At 35.6% G+C, this 18273-nt stretch overlaps 4 protein-coding genes and 1 long non-coding RNA gene across 5 annotated transcripts; 3 read left to right on the top strand and 2 right to left on the bottom strand.

Annotated features, from left to right (window-relative positions):
- Positions 1 to 120: 120 nt before the first annotated feature.
- On the bottom strand, positions 121 to 11900 carry LOC116304309 (uncharacterized). The gene is made up of 3 exons (XR_016119076.1): positions 11853 to 11900; positions 10837 to 11022; positions 121 to 261 (listed from the first exon to the last, which is right to left on the bottom strand). It is a non-coding gene; the product is annotated as an uncharacterized LOC116304309 (long non-coding RNA).
- LOC116304300 (uncharacterized) lies at positions 1441 to 3325 on the top strand. Its single transcript, XM_031714007.2, has one exon. The coding sequence runs from the start codon at positions 1684 to 1686 to the stop codon at positions 2347 to 2349; it is 666 nt and encodes a 221-aa protein (XP_031569867.2). The 5' UTR covers positions 1441 to 1683; the 3' UTR covers positions 2350 to 3325.
- LOC148913135 (uncharacterized) lies at positions 3423 to 4718 on the bottom strand. Its single transcript, XM_089027442.1, has one exon. The coding sequence runs from the start codon at positions 4309 to 4311 to the stop codon at positions 3616 to 3618; it is 696 nt and encodes a 231-aa protein (XP_088883568.1). The 5' UTR covers positions 4312 to 4718; the 3' UTR covers positions 3423 to 3615.
- On the top strand, positions 6872 to 9647 carry LOC116304377 (uncharacterized). Its single transcript, XM_031714106.2, has one exon. It carries the CDS (start codon positions 7022 to 7024, stop codon positions 9191 to 9193), a length of 2172 nt encoding a protein of 723 aa, XP_031569966.2. The 5' UTR covers positions 6872 to 7021; the 3' UTR covers positions 9194 to 9647.
- LOC116304306 (V-type proton ATPase subunit S1) lies at positions 9695 to 17643 on the top strand. The gene is made up of 10 exons (XM_031714016.2): positions 9695 to 9856; positions 10412 to 10535; positions 10870 to 11080; positions 11824 to 11911; positions 12387 to 12424; positions 12608 to 12693; positions 13606 to 13868; positions 14292 to 14339; positions 15033 to 15237; positions 16263 to 17643. The coding sequence occupies exons 1-10, from the start codon at positions 9732 to 9734 to the stop codon at positions 16470 to 16472; spliced, it is 1398 nt and encodes a 465-aa protein (XP_031569876.1). The 5' UTR covers positions 9695 to 9731; the 3' UTR covers positions 16473 to 17643.
- The last annotated feature ends 630 nt before the right edge of the window (positions 17644 to 18273 follow it).

Below are 18273 nucleotides of genomic sequence, written 5' to 3'. Positions count from 1 at the left end.
CACCCACCAATGCGAAAAACAAACAAAAACAAAAACGAATGTACAAACAAACGAACGAATGAATAAATAGATAAATAATAAATAACGTAAATATTTTCTGAAAAAAAGAATAGAGGAAAAAGGGAAATAAGAAATAAACATACGAAATTTATTTCATTATATTAAAAGTATAGCTGTGACCAAGTTGATTGCTGCAATGAGAAGTGATTTTACCTCTTGCAGTTTGTCCTCAATAGCTGTTGCACCCAGAAGGAACAGGTTCTGGGAAAAAAGAGGAGGATTAGTGATGACTGAAGAGGCCAGTGATGATGACACATGATTATAAACAATACAATGGTGATACACGATAGTGATGCATGATGGTGATGATGACGGTGATACATGATGAAATGATGATGATGATACATGATGATGATACATGGTGATGATACATGACCATGATACATGATGATGATACATGATGATGATACATGATGATGATACATGATGATACATGATGATGATAATACATGATGATACATGCTTATAAACGATACAATGGTGATACGCGATAGTGATGCACGACAGTGATACATGATAATGATGGTGATACATGATGAAATGATGATGATGATACATGATAAAATGATGATGATGATGATACGTGATGAAATGGTTTAAAAGAGAAGACATACCAAACTAAGCCATCGGAAATTTGAAAAATTCAACAGTCTATTTTTTTACCCCATGGTGTTACCAAACGTTTACAAAATGTAAAATAGAAAATGTATAATTAAATATTAAAAATCTGTGTCATTTGTTGTCGCTGAATACCCAGCATGTGGGGTGAACCAAATAGAAAACCTATTGATGATCAATTCGTTTACAAAGTCGTCTCTGTAGAAAGGCTAATTGCTATGGCAACCTTTTTTAAACGATATATCCTTTGAAATATTTCAAAAAAAATATGTGAGAAAACGAAATAGCCTAATCGATATTCAAACAGCTTTAATTTTATAATTTATCAGAAACCATGACAAATTAAACCTCTGGACTGATCAAAGTCACGGCACGGCTAACTCACACATGAACGAACGACGGCTTATCCAGCCGACCGCGAATCAATTGAAAAATTGTCATTGTTTTATTGTTTGTCATTTTAAAACACTGTATTTCGAATTGCTTACCTTGTCGATACAATAGGGGATGGTGGTCGAATTAACTGAATTATGATTGAATTGAATTATGTAAGCATTTAAAAAATGTCTTGAATTTTAATGTTCACTTGAAAAATATATTACTACTCAGCCTCATTATGAAAGCTCAAAGCTACTAAATGAACTGATAAAGTGAATCTTTCATTTAACACATCGCGAGAATTAAGTGGACTGTTTATTTAAAATAGCAGTCATTTTATTTGTTTTCCTTCCTTTATTCTTTCTATTATGTCTATATTATTGAAGTCCTGTTCCTTGTTTTCACACGACGTTTGACGTACTTGATTGCTTCATCAATGTAAGGTCTGTTTTTGACTCATTAACGTTCTGGAGAAGATTCATTACTCGTGTTCAAGGGAGAAAGATTTTATCGTTTTAATAAGTATTAAATCAAGAATGTAGAACTTATTACTCAAGGAAATAGGAGGTCTTTCACAGTTTTAAAGTACGGCTCCTGGTTCTCGGGTAGTCGCAAAATAACACACCTATGGATAGGAGCATACAGCCGAGAAGAGACAACAATACCATTCCTAGTCAGGAATTTGAAAGTATCAAGAAACGAAGGATTGAAAGTCTTCCTCCAATTCTACTGAAAAAGTATTGTCCACAAAGCGAGAGTGTCTTTGAGCGCTCCGAAACCACAGTAATCCCAACACTTCCTTACACAAATTATGAGAAAAAAGGAAAGATCTCATTCAGAGAACACAGACTGGAACGATTCACTCGAGCGGACGAGCTACCTCTTGGGCTGGCATTTAAACTAACGAGAGATGTCATTAAAATGGAAAGACGAATAAAAGAAGAATCTATGATGAAGGAAATTAGAAAAAAGAGAAAAGACTACGAGACGCAAAAGAATAAAGCTGTTTCTGACAGGCTCACAAGCATGAATCGAGGGATTTTGGTACGTACTTCGGTATGTACTTCGCACCGCGGCTTCTCGTATTTCCCGCCATTCGACAACAAACATGACAAAGCTGCCATACTGAAGCATCATGGCGACTTCGAGGCGAAAGTGAACCAGGATCGATTTAGCGTCAATAAAAAGATGGCTTTGGATAAAATGAGGGAATTTGGGCTTCGGCATAAGATCCACGCTAGAGAAAATAGCTGCCGAAACGACCTCGATAACAAAGCATATTATCATCAGTAAATGAACGGTAAAACTAGCCAAAAGTACGATCGACAAAACACACAAAAAAGGAAACTCCTCTCTCTGTTTCTCGGTTTAATGAAAATCAAGTGCTAAACTTACAATCATCTTATTCTGATATCGCTTGACTGTTGTTGAGTTTTTTAGTTAAAAGGCATGTAAAAAATACTTTAGAGTCGTCTCCATGGAGAAAAATAGTAAAGTAAAGAGGGTGGTGTGGGTTGGAAAAAACTCTTGTAACGAAGAAAAGACTGTTGGAAAGTAGGTTCTTGGAAGTAGGTTCTGTGGAAAAAACATTTCAGAGTCGTTCCCATGGAGAATAATAGTAAAGTAAAGAGGGTGGTGAGGGTTGGAAAAAACTCTTGTAACGAAGAAAAGACAGTTGGAAAGTAGCTTCTTGGAATACATGCACCACTAAGAGAAGTACTTTTGGGCACAATCAATGTGAATACTATGAAATTATACGATAATGAGAGACCGCATCTATCTTCGAAGTATGACTTCTCATTTGGGTTAACAATTAAGGCTAATATTAAAAATGTGATGTTTTTGGGTAGATTCCATAAGATATATGCCTCTGCTGTCCTAGTATTTATCATAACGACCAGCATGAAATGATTATATGGCCGCAGAAATCAAACACATATCAAGTTCTTTCAACTAGAGTAAGCAAGTTCATCACTGAATATTGTATGAAAAACGTCTTCTCTCCAGCCTACCGAAATAGCGTGAGACTGGAGACCAGAGAAGCATTCAATATTGTATAGGATGCATGGGAAGGAGAGAGAGAGAGAGAGAGAGAGAGAGAGAGAGAGAGAGAGAGAGAGGGGGGTGCCTTTGTGCCAGTTAAAAAAAATGTTAAGAGGAAATAGACACAGACAGCAGTAGATATTCTTCAGTCTCTCAACAAAACATATTCAAGAACACATTTATTTAGTTTAGTTAATTATTAATACAATTTTAAAACATGTTGAAATAAAAACAAGCATTGGTCGGTCAAACTTTCTACTGGCATTATTGCTTGTTATGACCTGATGAATTCACGTTGAGGGCAATAATAGATTCTTTATATATAACACTAGGAAGAAGTACTTTGATGTTGTAAATTGTCTAATTAACAAAGCTGGTTATGAACAGAAAATAATGGACTATTGGCAAAGAATCTCTTAGAAGATTTCACAGATTTCAGTTCAAATGTTTCTTGTCGCCATAGTAGCAGGGTTTTCGCATTTCTTTTTGGATTTTTAAGTGCTTTCAAGATTATATTTATAGCGAGAAGGGATTTGTTGAAGATATGGACTTCATTTTGTGGCGTTTTACAAATTCTCTCTGAATGTTATGTAATTTGTCTTTTACGTTTTTGTAATCACCTTGAGCTTCTAGACAACTGGTGCAATTATCTATCGTTTTTTCGTACTTTTTCTCTACATAAAGACTTTCCTCGAGTTTTTTGTCTCGTTTTTCGTGCTTTAAGCGTTGTCTACTTGTCGGCTGAGGCGAGAGAATCGGCTTGAAGTAAGAATACTTTGCTCGAGTGATATTCTGTGAATGTCGTTCAAAAGCAAGTTCTCGTTGCATCTTGTAGTTCTTGTCCATTGTACACTCCACTTTTCCACCTTTTTTGCCACCGACTTCAATCTGCAAGTAATTAGGGCACTTCTCGTCTATATTTGGGAGCTTCTCTTTCGTAGAATCATTATCATTATCAGTCTTCACTCCAACTTCACAGCTCGCATGAAATTGAACTCGAAGATCTATAACTGGGAGAATGGGAGACGTTTGGTGTTTCATCTCTTTTTTTCCTGTTTTCTTGTTTTTTTCTTTTAAAATCGAAGGCAAGCCTTGCCGTTTTTTGTCCTTGCTCTTTTGCTTCGTATCCTTATTCTTCAGTTTCTCCTCTTGAGGATTACAACATGATTGTACAATTGGAAACATTTCGTTCTTGCCCTTGTACATAGTCATTCACACGTCCCTTTGTCTTTGCGCCTGCTTTTGGCCTTCAATTTAGCATTCTTATTCACCTTGCAGATAACCAAGATAACGTACTAAGATGTCATAAGCAGTTGAGTTTGTTAATTAATAAAATAGCTCGCTCCGTTGGCCAAAGCCAACTGGCTTATCTATCTACCATGTCACTTCTAGATGTAAAAATGACAGCAGATATCTTAGTCCTGACAGAATTGAAATAAAAATCTGGACAAGAAATTATCAAGGATCTTCACTGCAAATAGTAATGTGTAACGGAGTGACGGAGACTTACTTATTACAAACACAGCACTCTTACTGACACACCTGCCGCTCTGAAGATGCCAGTTGCCGGCAAGATTGGAATTAGTGTGTTCAGGTAAAATAAAGTACTCCCATTGCTAAATTTAAGCCGTTATTTTGATAACAATTTATAATTAATTAACGGTTGGCTGTAATTCAGTCCAGTTAACGGAAAGAAGCAAATGTAATGACATCATGATTTATTGATATAAACTAGTTTATACGCATTCATCGAAATCATTAAAAATTTAAATCCTTTTCGCCTTTTTATTTCTATTTTTTATGGAATGATCCTATTGGTTAATTTTTGAATGACGAATTGAATGACGTTGCCTTTAAAGTTCCGCGTCTTATGTGAAATGATCCTATTGGTCAATCTTCAATGACGTCACTACTTTTAGTTCTGCCTTAAATGGAGTGATGCTATTGGTCAATCCTCAATGATGACACCATTTTGATTTTGCCTTATATGGCGGAGTGATGCTATTGGTCAATCTTCAATGATGTCACCATTTTTGTGTTGCTTTATATATATGGAGCGATGCTATTGGTCAGATACTCAGCTACCTTCCAGCGGCGCAAGGCAGGCTTAGGAAGATAAAGATAATACGATAGCTAGATCTCAAATCTGTTCGGTCCAAGGGGTCCATGCGAACACCAAGGGATTATATCAGAAATTATATATGAAAATGGACTCGTAGTGATAAGTACGCTAGTTTAAAGGATAGAATTGAAGGAAAGACGAGGCAAAAAGAAAGATACAAAAGAAATGAATGAGATGTGTCGCTATGTGGTCTGTGGTCATACGGCGCCTCAGCCTCTGTGGATGTCTCGGGGGTATAATTTTGATATCAATATTTTGGGATCAGTTAACACAATTTTAGGTTCTAATCGTTAATGAGAGATCTTTTCGTCTTGTTTATTTCAAGTTTTACTCATGTCATTATACTTGTGTTATTCTCATTTTTTCATGCAAACTATTTTTGTGAAAATAGCTAGGCGTTTTTCAGTAATTTCCGAGTCGAGAAGCCATGGCGGCCTTGTTGGATGTCAGTTAAATCAACAAATAGGCATCAGTTTTTTATGTGTCTGTCCACTTATTGACGATAAATTGCGTCATCAAATTGTCCAAGTAGTGTGGATCCACGAGGCGTAGTCGAGAAATTTGTAAGTTATCGTAAAAAGAGAATTATAATGAGAAATCTTCAATAAATACCACCAATATGGCCGCCATGACGTAACGTGCAACCGCCAATCTATGGGTAAGAAATTATAGGGGCTTAACGACAAAACTGTTCTATAGTCAGCAGTTGTTTTGGCATGTTGCTGCACATTCCAAACCAGAGACATGAACAGAATAATAATTAATTGGAACTCTAGCCGCGGTTTTCGTACTGCTAATTGCCTAAAGAAAGAAGGCTTCTGTTGATTCGTACGGTCCATGCGAACATAGAGATACGCAAGCTCGATGTCCAACAATTGACTAAATGGTGGTTTCGTTGCATTCCCGATCTCCTATACGGGGGGTGGCTTAGGTCAACCGCGACCCCACAGCAGGACCTAGCTGGAACTAAGAGCGCAGAGATATGCTATATTTTATTGTTTTGCTTTGAGAGACGGGCATGACATATATATTTTAATAAGTATTAATTAACTATTGACCGCGCCGCGCCAAATCGACGTAAATAGAGAGTAATATCAAGAGATGATGAGGTCGACCGTGGACAAAAAATACACGAAAATGGAAGAAACGGAAAAAGGAAAGGAAAGGGAAAAGAGAGAGAGAGAAAAAGCCCCAGGAACAATTGAGAACAGAATGGAAAATATTACAATGAAATATAAATGTTTTCAAATTTCAAAGGTTTTTGCAAAAAACTATACAAAACATATCATACCGACCTTACTTTTAACTCATCATAAAAAGGCAAAGACAAAGAAAATTATTTTTCGAATAGAAAACTAAAGAGCTCAAAAACTATTAAACAGCTAAACAAATGTTTTGAAAATCTGTGAATATTAAACCAGCCCTGAACTTACTTGTACAAACACACAATACTACACCATTTGAATTCTAAATAAATATTTCTGTTCTCCTTAGTCTTTAAGATGATTCTCTGAAGTTTTCACCGCTATTATTCTTGTTTATGTTGATACTCAAATGGCATTAGCGTATCTAAACCCTATGGCAGGTACCTGTTGGTACTCATTATATACACACCACAAACTTGGCTGAAGTTTGACATGTTTAGGCAATAGACGCCATGGCATATCTACTACGTATTTGTCCAACTTTCATGTCTCTTAATGGACTCCGACTTTAAGATTTCACTCCTGAACGGTTTTTTGACAAATACATTTGCTTATAAAGGGTTTTCAAAACTGCAGAAATTTTGAAGACACGAAAATGTCCGGTTCAAAGGAAAATCTTCTTCAAAACAGTCACTTATCGACAAGTAAGGAATCTCTCGATGGACACTACAATGGTACAAACTCGCACCAAACGAAACCAGTAAAACAAGGCAAAACTCAAGGAATGGAGAACAAAGGGTTTGAGGATGATCACAGAGGGCTGGAGCCTAGTTTTTCGAACGAAATATACTTTTCTCACGAGCCGGCTCATAGTTATCAAAAAAGAGCAACATCATTACAGCAGCGGCCGATGGCTCCCCTGCCTTCGAAGGAGCCTCGCCGACACAGCTCTCCGGATCACAGTGACCATCTTCGCCAAGACAGAAGTAGAACAAGGCATGGTGGTGGTAGACGGCGACTTTCGAGTAACATTGAAGAAGATTTAAGAAGAAAAGCTTGTCTTAATAGTATGAAAAGATATCAGAGCGCAAATCCCCTTCCAACTAGTGGGCAAGAGGCCGAATATTCTTATTGTTACTCTACTACACAAGACAAGGGAAGGCAATCAGGAGATAAGATACAAAACTTAGACGAAGAAAGAAGATTGGAAAGACCTTCGATGCATCATGATACGAGAAAAGAAAGAGAAGCTCCTCTTCGATTTGGCTCGTCGCACCAACAGGATAATGAGGTCCAAAATATGCAGCAAACAATCATAACCTTGGAGAGGAATCAACTAGAGCAGTACAAGAAAAGGCTTACTTTAGCTCTTAGCGAAAGAGCAAAACTCGCCGGAGAACTCCAGATGCTGAGTCAAAGTTTAACTGCAAGAGAAATGGAAAGTGATCGACATTCGAGCGAATCCATCTCTTTAGGGTTGAGTCTTGGACGTAGTCCTTCATCAGCGAGAAGCTCAAGGCTTTCTCACAGCTTGGGAGATCTAAGAATTCCTGAGATGTACGGTGATTATGGTGATATAAGTGTTGATTATGAAGACAGTTTACGCCTTCCTCCCGTACCCGGCTCCGCCAAGTCCAGTAGACAAAAAATGGAAATTCCAGAACTGGATCTGAGGAGTTTGAATTCCTCATTTGAAAGAATTTCTTCAGATCATATAGAAAATCTTCCCAAAGGAAAAGGGTTTGAAAAGAATAAAGACCCTCTTTCCGTTGAGGAAGGTAATGAAGGCAACAATAAAAATCAAGTAGTAAAAGAAGATTTAAAAAAGATGGTGGATGATATCTGGCAAGATAATTTGAAAGGAGACGTGTTGGCGGAGGAGAGAAGGAAAGTAAAGACGGAAGATAAAATCCTAGATGAAAATACCAGGGATTCTGATATAAATAACAATGAAAAAGCTACGAAAAAACATCTGACTGTAGAGGACTTCTTATCTAACGAAGACTCAAAGGAACGACCCAGTGATGAAAAAGAGAAAATCCAAGAGAAAAAGTTGAATGTTTTACTTGGTAATGAAGATATGAATGACGAATCGAGCGGAATATCCCCTGAGCTATACGAACCTGTTGAATGCCTTTATAGACCTCAGTTAACGCAAGCGAATGATAAGGAACAACAGCACAAAAACCAAATAAACCACGACCATGACGAAGGACTGCTACGGCACAAAGTCGATAACGAAAAGAGCGGTCAAAATGAAGGTAATTTAGAGGACTATTTTACAGCTTCTACTTTACCTGTCGGTAAAAAGGAGAATAGAAAAGAAGACGGTGATGATGTACATGGGAGAAAAGCAGAGACGAACGCAAAGTCCTTGCGCGAGGAACCGACTTTAAATGAGAACCAACTACCAGCACGCATGACAAGAATCGGGAGAAACGATAGGCGGTTTAACTACATGATACCTCCTGGAGCAAGAACTAATGTTGCTACGAATTCTGGGAACAAAAATAATTATTTAGGAAAAAAAGAAACAGAGAAAGCGATAGAAAGAGAAGTACAAAGGGTCCCCTCCAACATTTCTGACAAGCTACGATATTATAGAGAAAAATTATCCAATCCCGTGGAAGAAGAGTCGTCACGTGACTTAGCGGACGCGTATGCACATGAAAAGGACCCGGAAAAAAGGCGGGAAATCCAACAACAAGCTGCGAGTGAAGCGGCCATTTTGAGAAGAGAAGCCTCGGCTTTACTTTTTGAAGCAATGAACTTGGAAAGAATTTGTGACCCGAATGGACGAGTTAGACACGTGTATTTACCACAATAGATTGCATTTTTGTCTAAATTGTTAAAATAAATCCAAGAACTGTTTTTGTAAGGTGATGTCTATAAAGTAAAAGGATAAATGAACGCATTGATGACATCAATTTTGATGAAATTTATGAATTTTTTGAAAAGAAAAAAGTTTGTTAATCGACGTTACGTGATTATGTAATGTAACCTATGAGGTCTTATGACTTACTGTAACTGGTAATTCCAGTAATAAGAAAATCTAAAATATCAAGAGAAAATTAACTAAGAGAAGGAATTCCCGCTCCATATATATCAAACACTCTTTGATGCTATTTTTAGTTGAAATCATTGATTCTATTTTTAGGAACATATGCAAAAAATAGCATCAGACGGTGGTTACAAACACGAATACCAGAGATTCCTTCTCTTGGTTCATTTTCTCTTGTGTATATTCAATATATTTAATACTTAATATATAAAATAAAATATATGCGACTGTCTGATCTACCCACAACCCACCACCCCCCACCCCTACAGGTTTCCTCTTTTGCCCATACAGGAGGTCACATGATATGATCTTCTTATTCAAGATGGCGGCCATTAGGCACAACCTAGTATGGTTTCTCTCTCTCTTATTTTGTCATTATTCGCTTATATTTGCATCTCATGTACCCGTATTCATGTGGTCGAAGGACAGGTAATACACTAACGATCTATTCATTCTTTTTCGTTTACAAGTAAGCAAGATATCGCTATGATTTTGAATTCTTGACAAGAATCACTGACCAATACATTTCACCTGGTGTTTTCTATTTCTCTTGTATTTTCAAAAGTTATTTCGTCTATTCCATGATGTTTTTGTCAACGAAAGAAATGCTTTAAATCGTTTAGTTTCATACTAAAACTTGGAAACAAAGATCGGCTTATTCGTTAGCAAGAAAATTCGATTTCAAATTCTGCAGAAGAACCATATGAAAGAATACTTGTATAAAGCAAATTATTTTCGTCAAGTATTATGAAAAACCCTATTAATTTCTGTGCAGAATTTTCAATTTAGTTTTAAAATATTTCCTTGGTAGAAGATAAGAAATTATTCTCATCAAAGCAACTGTTTTTAAATTTAAGGCTTATATGTTGACAAACATTTATTTTATTTATGAAAGTAAGCTTATGAAAGCTCATGTTATTGATATTCATTTTCGAAGAATTTTATTTTAACTTCCAACCCCTTTTTTTCTTTCTCTTGCCATAGCCCTCTGTCACCTGAGAAGCCATTATTAGCTGGACATACAGTGTCTGCTCAAGACTTCAAAGAGAAATACCTTAGAAATGTTTTACAGAAAACACAGTCTGTAATTTTGTTTCTTCAAGACAGGGTGAGTACAGTACACTAATTTAATAATTAATCTCTGACATGACCCTATCGAAAGGCTAGATGTTGTATACTGTCAATAGACCTCTTCAGCTTGGTCGTAACATTTTCCTATTTCAGACCACATGTCATTCTGCTGAGATTAAGATTCTTTGTTTGAGTTGTATTCATATTCATGTGTTTTCTCAAGCAAATTGGTTAAACAAAGAAATGATATTCCAGGGAATGACGAATGGTTTATATTTAACAAAACAAACTTTATTTTTATTTCCTACTGAATTATATATAATGACTATGTTACTCACAAGTGTTCTCGTTTTCTCTTCTTTCCATCATAGTTAAGTATTGATGATGTCACTCGTTACGGAGATGCCTATAGTACTGGTAGCCATGGCGATGCCTTCTCCAATCTCAAGTTTGCTATACAGAAGGCAAATTCTTCAGTGGTGTTGCCATCAGTTGAGGTTGAAACAAGTGGAGTAACAAGTGACCTGATAGAATATGTCAAGGAAAACATTAAAGGAAAAGTTATGATTGTCAAAGGAGATGGTAGGTTATAAATCTGATTTATAATTTCCAAAGCACATAAGTATGAGTCCAGGACTAATCAGTTATGTAGAATATTGAATGAGAGGGATATGTCATGATATACTGCAGCATGATGCATTTTGGTCTAGCTTGGGTACAAACACCTTTTGTGAACATCATGTCTTATATTATGGAGTTGTTTGAACTCAAGCTAGATGGCAATGTAATCTGTTTATTCAATTAAGCTTTGGCTGTTGTATCACATGCAACTTTGGACAATCAGAGCTAGGCTCCAAACTAGGTGAAAGCCCAAAGATCAAATTGCAATAGGTCATTTGCATGATGGCATCATTTTACTCCCACTACCAAAATGCTTTGTGAATTTTCTTTGTTATTCAAATTTGTATTTCCTCATGAGAATAGTGAGTCAATATTAGTGGTAATTAATTGAACAAAAGAAAGTGTGCAAGGGAGTCTGATAAAGTGGTAGTAAATGACTATAATGCAAGTGGCCTATTTAGAAGTTGATTTTTGGAAAGTGGAGAAGGAAAACTGGAGAACCCAGAGAAAAACCATATAAGCAGAGAACCCAAAAACAACTGTACTCACATAATATGTAACATCTGTACTCATATACAACACTGAGACTGGCAGGACTCAAACCTGGGTCGTATTGGTGTGAGGCAGCGCACACCACCCTTGCTTCCTCATTGAATTCAGGCCTATGTGTTTGACATGTAAGTGTTTTTGGTTTATTTAAACAGAGCTGAAGTCATTTAAAGCAGAGAATTACCTGCTTGATGACAAAGTGACAAATGTTTTCATCATTAATCTTCACCCTGTTGAATTGAGGTGAGCAGAAGTTAATCAACAAAAATGTTATTATTATTAACTTATTTATTCATTCAGTAGATTTTAGATTAGTTTACCTTTGTAAAGCATCAAAACTTTCTGGGGTGCCATGAAATTATTACTTTTTAATGATTATTCAGCAAAGGCGAAGTAAATATCTTTGAATATTTACTGAACCACAAGGCTTCAAGTGGTGAGGTAAATTTTCGTCATATTCACTGAGCCTGAGAGGTGAAAAATTGTTTTAGCATATTTTTAGACTTCAATATCAGAGAAAGGACAAAATGAAGGCTAAAAGAAGAGTTTTAGTATTACTTCCGCTTTAGCAAACTATCGTCTCGGAATTGCTAGTCATTTGACCAATCACAGTGCGAGAAACTCTATATTCAAGCCTAATATTATACTAATAATATTAATTATCCCTCCTTATTAAATGTTGTGTCAACACTTCATATTTCTCTCTTTATATTTTCAGTTACCATGAAAGTGCTGAACTTGCTTTTAAAGAAAATGGTGGGTATATAAGTTTTACAGGTGCATGTTTTCACAGTTATCATGGTGTAGGGAAAAACAACAACAGCTTTTCCTTTAGCAATTAGTGAAATCTCTTGGAAAAGATTGTATTGTTGCTTCACTACAGTATGGTTAATGTAAAATGTAAAATAAACCAGTAACGTCCTATTGCATTTTATACAGATGAGGTGATTGCCATGGTAACTAAAGAAATTTCCAAACTTGGGACATCCTATACTTGCATCCTGACTGCACAAGCACCTAATAAGGTATTGTATAGAGTGCACTTTGATTTCACTGAGACATATGACTTACAGTATAAAGAGTAATTATTAATTTAAGATTTTCTAACTAAATTTTGAATTCCTACATAAGATATGTCCCATTTTTACTTTTTTATAAATTACCAAAATCGTTGTCACTTTCAAAAACATAGAACATCCTAAATGGAAAGTGTGTTAATAGCCAATGTACATGAGCACGGATCTCTAACACAAAGCATGATGGAAAAACCGAGTACTTACAGTTTTTCAGCTCTTCTAAAAATCCCTCTGACAATTTTTCCTTAGACATTTTCTATGAAACTGTAAGTATTTCAACAGAGAAAGTTTTTCCTGATAATTCTATTGATTTTCTTGTTCTAATTTGCGTAGTACTCAGATTCCCATCATGCTTTGTGCTAGAGATTTGTGCTCGAGCACATAGGCTATCAAATTTATCTAGTGATACAACATATAGAATGTGCATGATAGATGAGGCTGTAAGCCATGTGGGATGGGCTTGGAAATCGTATAAGAACATGTGTAATAGGTAAATTACGAGCCTTATATGAAATGACTGAAGATGAGGGCCAATGGGCCTTTCACAACTTCAAGTCGTGTAAAATGAGCCAGCTCAACTAGAAACCATGGACAGCTGTTTTGGCCTGTATTGGGCCTCGTCAGCACAGTGTATCTAGTGAGCTGGTAGAATCTCACGAAAAAGTAGTACATGATAGATGAGTACATATAGAATGTTCATAAACTGTTGCACTGACAGAAAGTATGGAGGCTTCTAACACATGTATCATATCGACTGTGTATCTCAAATAAGCGCATGCTGTAAGAGGAACAGACGGACGCTCTTACCAACTGGTGGCTCATACAAACAAATACTTATTTTGATGCTTTACTCTTCTGCAGGATGTCAGTAACTTGGTGGAAGCAGAAGAAATTTCATCACTCCCACATGACAGATTTAGAAGAGATGTCGAAGCAGACAGTAGCGAAAACAAAAGTGTTGACATTGTGTATCTAAATAACACCCTATTTGCCAATGGATCATGTGTGTTTGTGTACATGAAGGGACTATACTTGAGACATTTCAATGAGACATTCAATTTCTTCAACATGAGTGATATCAGTGGCACTGTGGAATCAGATTGTTCAAACTACTCAAGTGTAAGGTAAAGTCTTCCACAAGTCACCCCTAATGTAGGAAGGAATGCATATACAACTCTTTACCTTGTGCAATGTTTTCCCTTTTCAGACCAGGTGTCACTCTCTTGAGAATAAGATTCTTTGTTTGTGTTGTAACCATATTAAGGTGCCTTCTCATGTGTAACCGTTAAACAAAGAAATGATATTCAAAAGAATGGCACGTGGTCTGAAATGCGAAAACATTACGCCCAAGATAAAGATGTTTATTTATATTCCTTCTGTATATAAACACTATAATTGGCTATCTATCTATCTATCTATCTATATATATTTTCTCACATATGAAATGCATGAAACTTTCTCAATCGTTCTACAACTATCCACTAAAGTTTATCAATCAAAGTAACTTTATAATAATTACAACATAGCTTCCTTATTGATTTTTTCAGCTTCACCATGTTATTGAAAGACGGTGGCTTTGTTGTATTAAAACTGAGGTAAGTGTAACATGATATAAAGGTTTTTAACTTATACTAATGGCATTGTAGATGTTTACTGATTGAGGTATGTGCTTTTTATACATTAATCACTGTAGGGAATCAAGAGTGGTGTACAGCAGTAGCATATAGTACATTATAGTACACTATATAGTACATTGTACGCTCACTTCTGTGGTCTCGGGGTTCAATTTTTTGGCCTCAAATAACCCCCTGCAAAACTAACTACTTGCAATTTGATTAGTAACTTAGCTGTGCCCTGACATAGATCATATCAAAATTGTTTCAGGGTTCAAAAAATTTGAATGTTTTTGAGTTTATGAGTTTTTTACTCATAAGGCTATTTTTAAATTTTAAAACCAAGCTAACAAGCTTGAGAACATTGTACAAACAATGACTTAAAATAAATAATCAACTTTGTTTATAAAGGATGAAACTTAAGAGTAATAAAACTGATAAACTAGTGGTCCTCTTTTAAATTACAAAGGCATTACCTTTTCTTCAGCAATTTTAAGACCCTGGGTGTTGTTCTGGCCATGGCTTGAACCACAAGCTCCTGCACAACGATAGAGCGTTTTCACTCACGCTAATCGACGGCTTGCAGTTACAAGTATTTTTCTTTGTAAATAAACCAACCACTTTTGAGATGCATTTCAGATTGTTCTAACGAAAACTTATCTTTTATTACAACAGAGGTGATTTCAACGTTACCCGGTCAGATTGGAAATGTGTGAAACTTAGTGCAACAATAAAGCGCAAAGCTGGCGACGTATCAGTCGATAAACCGATTGTGTTCCCCTGCGACAAGGAAATCCATGTTCCTCTTAAGATGTCCTATCACTGCTATAACTCAACTTTTATCGGCGGGAACTACTCTTTGAGCTTCTTAAACTTTCAGGTATTGGAATTACATATTGAATTATTAAGTTGACTGCCTACTCTTGGAAAACAATTTAAACTTTTTTTAAAACTTCAATTTTCTGAATTGAAATTTAATGCTGATTCCAAATCTGTAAAGACAAATTGGGTGTCCCAAGCTTGTTTTCGAGATAATCAGCATTTAATGGAAGCCTACGTGCGAGCTTTTGGAGCAAAACTTGCGCCACTAGGAAGTGATTAGAAAAAAATTAAGATTCATAAGATAATAGTTATTTGCAGACTATATGATTGCACGAATGAAGGCTAGTCAATCATTCTACAATAATACATGGATATTTTTGACAAAAAGTCAAAGAGATATATTGATTTGTCATATTTTGTAGTTTCGGTGCTCTTAAGAAATCTCATTAAGTCGAACAAAATTTCCTACAAAAATCTATTTTTTCATGTGTTAGAAATATAAACTTTTTCCATATAACCTAGATTTTTAAGAGTTTTTTGAATGAGCTATTAAAAAATATCCCGTGTGAAATGTGAGGATATTGCCCTGTTGAAGCTCAAAACGCGTATGGTTCTTCAATAAAATCTCATAGATTTTTCAGTGGTTTTTGAGTGCACGCACATCGTGGGCTCAAATCCAACTTTCAAAAGTAGGCAGTCACCTTAAGTCAGTAAGTTTTTTCAAGTTTTTTCATCTTTTCGCAGTGTATAATTTACCTTTTTATCATTACTGTTTCATTAGAAACACCGACGCAGCTCACACTAGTTTTTAGCTCCTTGTAGTTATCTCTTATTATTAAATTATTTCATTCTTTCAGCCATACTTTATTTACACCTAATTCAAAAATCAAAACAGAAATTTGCTTTTTTGCTTCAGTCGGTAACCGTAAAAATCATGAGTCAGACAGTACCTCTTATGTTTTTGACTGGTGGCAGTGTAAAAAAACAAATTATTGTAATAAACAACTCACAATATATTACATGAATTCATGTATATTGAAAATAGCAGTAAAACAGTCGCTAAATCTAATCTTTACTTTTCAGATTCAGCCATATCGTATAAAGAATAACAAGTTCTCCTATAGCTATGACTGTGTTGGATTCTTTTCTATTCCAATTCTTATGGGTTTATTCACTACTGGAATACTTCTATTGATTCTGTTCTTTGGAATAATGGCTGTGTTCAGTATTACGACAATGGACAGATTTGATGATCCCAAAGGATCTCAGAGGTCATTTGGTTCTACTGGATAATAATTGTTCACATACATACTATCAAATCTTTTCTAGTTATGTTAACATAATAATTATAGCATGGGCCTTTCTCATGCGGCAACCATGTCAACTGTAGCGGTAAATTTTTTCAGAATGAAGTTACATAGGTTTAAACAAAGGTTTTCATTCTCATGGGAATAAACATGACGCTGTGTGATCGAGGTCTATAGTTCATTCTTCAAAGAACTTACTGAGTTCCATAAGATTTTTTTAAACAGAAACTTGCACTACATATAATACATATAATACTATTATAGTGTTATTCACTGTTTACAAACATTGACGTCAGCAATCTTTTCTCATTAAAATTTGCCAATCATTAAAACAAAAGATCTCTTTGTTTCAGTAGCCAATGAGATCTCTGGTTGGCACATTTTAATATCAATAGGCGATGTCAGCACAAACTTTCACTACATTTCTGAATTCTTTGTATTCTACCCAGACATTGTTTTGGGGTCTGATAAAATAATTTTTTGATCCAATTGTATAGAAAATTGAAATAAATTTTTCTTGGTAGAGTTCGCCATCTACATTTTTTGCCTTTTTTGAAAAATTGGAAAACTTTGAGCTAACCTAATGGAAATGCGACTGTTGTCAAGCACTATTACAGGGATATCTCCAAATGCAAGGGAGGTTCATCCATACGTGCTGTAGAGATGAGCATCAAAATGAAATTGTTTTTTTCTTAAATACTAATCAAATTCAAGGCTATTAATATTATACTAATAGGGATAATGTTATTGATAACTTCCATGATGAAAATTTAAATTCAGGTGATCTTATTACCCTGGATTCCAGAGGCTCTCATGCTCAAGTGTTGATCATACAGGTTTCACAGAGTGCAAACAATATAACTGTGATACTTTAGAAATACTAAATAGCACAATTTCATGCGCATTCCATTGTTTTCTATTGTTTAATCAGCACTATTTTGTACTATTTAGTAATTAGTGTTTCACGGATTAATCGTTTGCCCTCTATTGTTGCAAGAGCCTACGAGAAGCATTGGAGTTATAGTCTCTGAAATGCAGGGTAGATTGTTGTGTTGTCATTTAGATAACAATCAGATGAAAATAATTAAATGAAGTACATAATTATGTACACGAATGTGTAACAAAAGTGCTAAAATAAAGAGCATTAAAAAATAAAACTGTCTGCCATCTGAACTATTCGAATTCACTGTCATCATGGTAGAAGAACTTAAGTAGAACAATAGAATACCTTTATTCTGGAGAATTGATTTGTTTCTCGTGTAAAATGATTGAATAGACCAGTTTCGAATTCCAAATTACCGCTGTGTTCCTTGATTACAGACTCATTTGCACAGGGTTAGCCTCGAGTTTGTGCAGAATATTCACATGTTCCAGTCAAGGTCCGTCGAGTTTCAAAGTGTTTGTATTGTTGAAGTTGTGCATTCTTTACTTTACCGTTGGTATTTGTGAATATTTAAACACTGATGCGAGGCTAACCCTGTGCAAATGAGTCTGTAATCAAGGAACACAGCGGTAATTTGGAATTCGAAACTGGTCTATTGTTTCTGCTATCCAACTCAACGTTGCTGCCATCAAGTGATCATGGTATGTTAAACAAAGAAAGAATACTCTAGGGAATGACATGATCATGTCAAATTATTATGCCCAATGTAAAAACTTCTATCACAAATCCTTCCTACATCATGTATAATATGTTGGTGTTGGTACTGAATTCAGATCAAAATACAATTTTGGCGTTATCTGATCTAGCTTAGTACGAAAATGCTTTGCTTCCCATGCCTTATGCA

The sequence above is a fragment of the Actinia tenebrosa genome, unplaced genomic scaffold (assembly GCF_029948245.1).
Source record: "Actinia tenebrosa isolate PJP-AT-01 unplaced genomic scaffold, QUT_ActTen_1.0 PGA_scaffold0__85_contigs__length_37466705, whole genome shotgun sequence".
Lineage (NCBI taxonomy): Eukaryota > Metazoa > Cnidaria > Anthozoa > Actiniaria > Actiniidae > Actinia > Actinia tenebrosa.
The sequence above is the reverse complement of the archived record's forward strand: the minus strand, read 5'-3'. Positions and strand labels throughout refer to the sequence as shown.

Excerpts from the sequence above, each read along its gene's own strand:
- LOC116304300 (XM_031714007.2), top strand. The coding sequence starts at position 1,684 with ATGGATAGGAGCATACAGCCGAGAAGAGACAACAATACCATTCCTAGT.
- LOC148913135 (XM_089027442.1), bottom strand. The coding sequence starts at position 4,311 with ATGACTATGTACAAGGGCAAGAACGAAATGTTTCCAATTGTACAATCA.
- LOC116304377 (XM_031714106.2), top strand. The coding sequence starts at position 7,022 with ATGTCCGGTTCAAAGGAAAATCTTCTTCAAAACAGTCACTTATCGACA.
- LOC116304306 (XM_031714016.2), top strand. The coding sequence starts at position 9,732 with ATGATCTTCTTATTCAAGATGGCGGCCATTAGGCACAACCTAGTATGG. Across the intron at positions 11,081-11,823 it reads TATGATTGTCAAAGGAGATG|AGCTGAAGTCATTTAAAGCA; the intron begins GTAGGTTATAAA and ends TTATTTAAACAG. Across the intron at positions 11,912-12,386 it reads CTTCACCCTGTTGAATTGAG|TTACCATGAAAGTGCTGAAC; the intron begins GTGAGCAGAAGT and ends TTATATTTTCAG.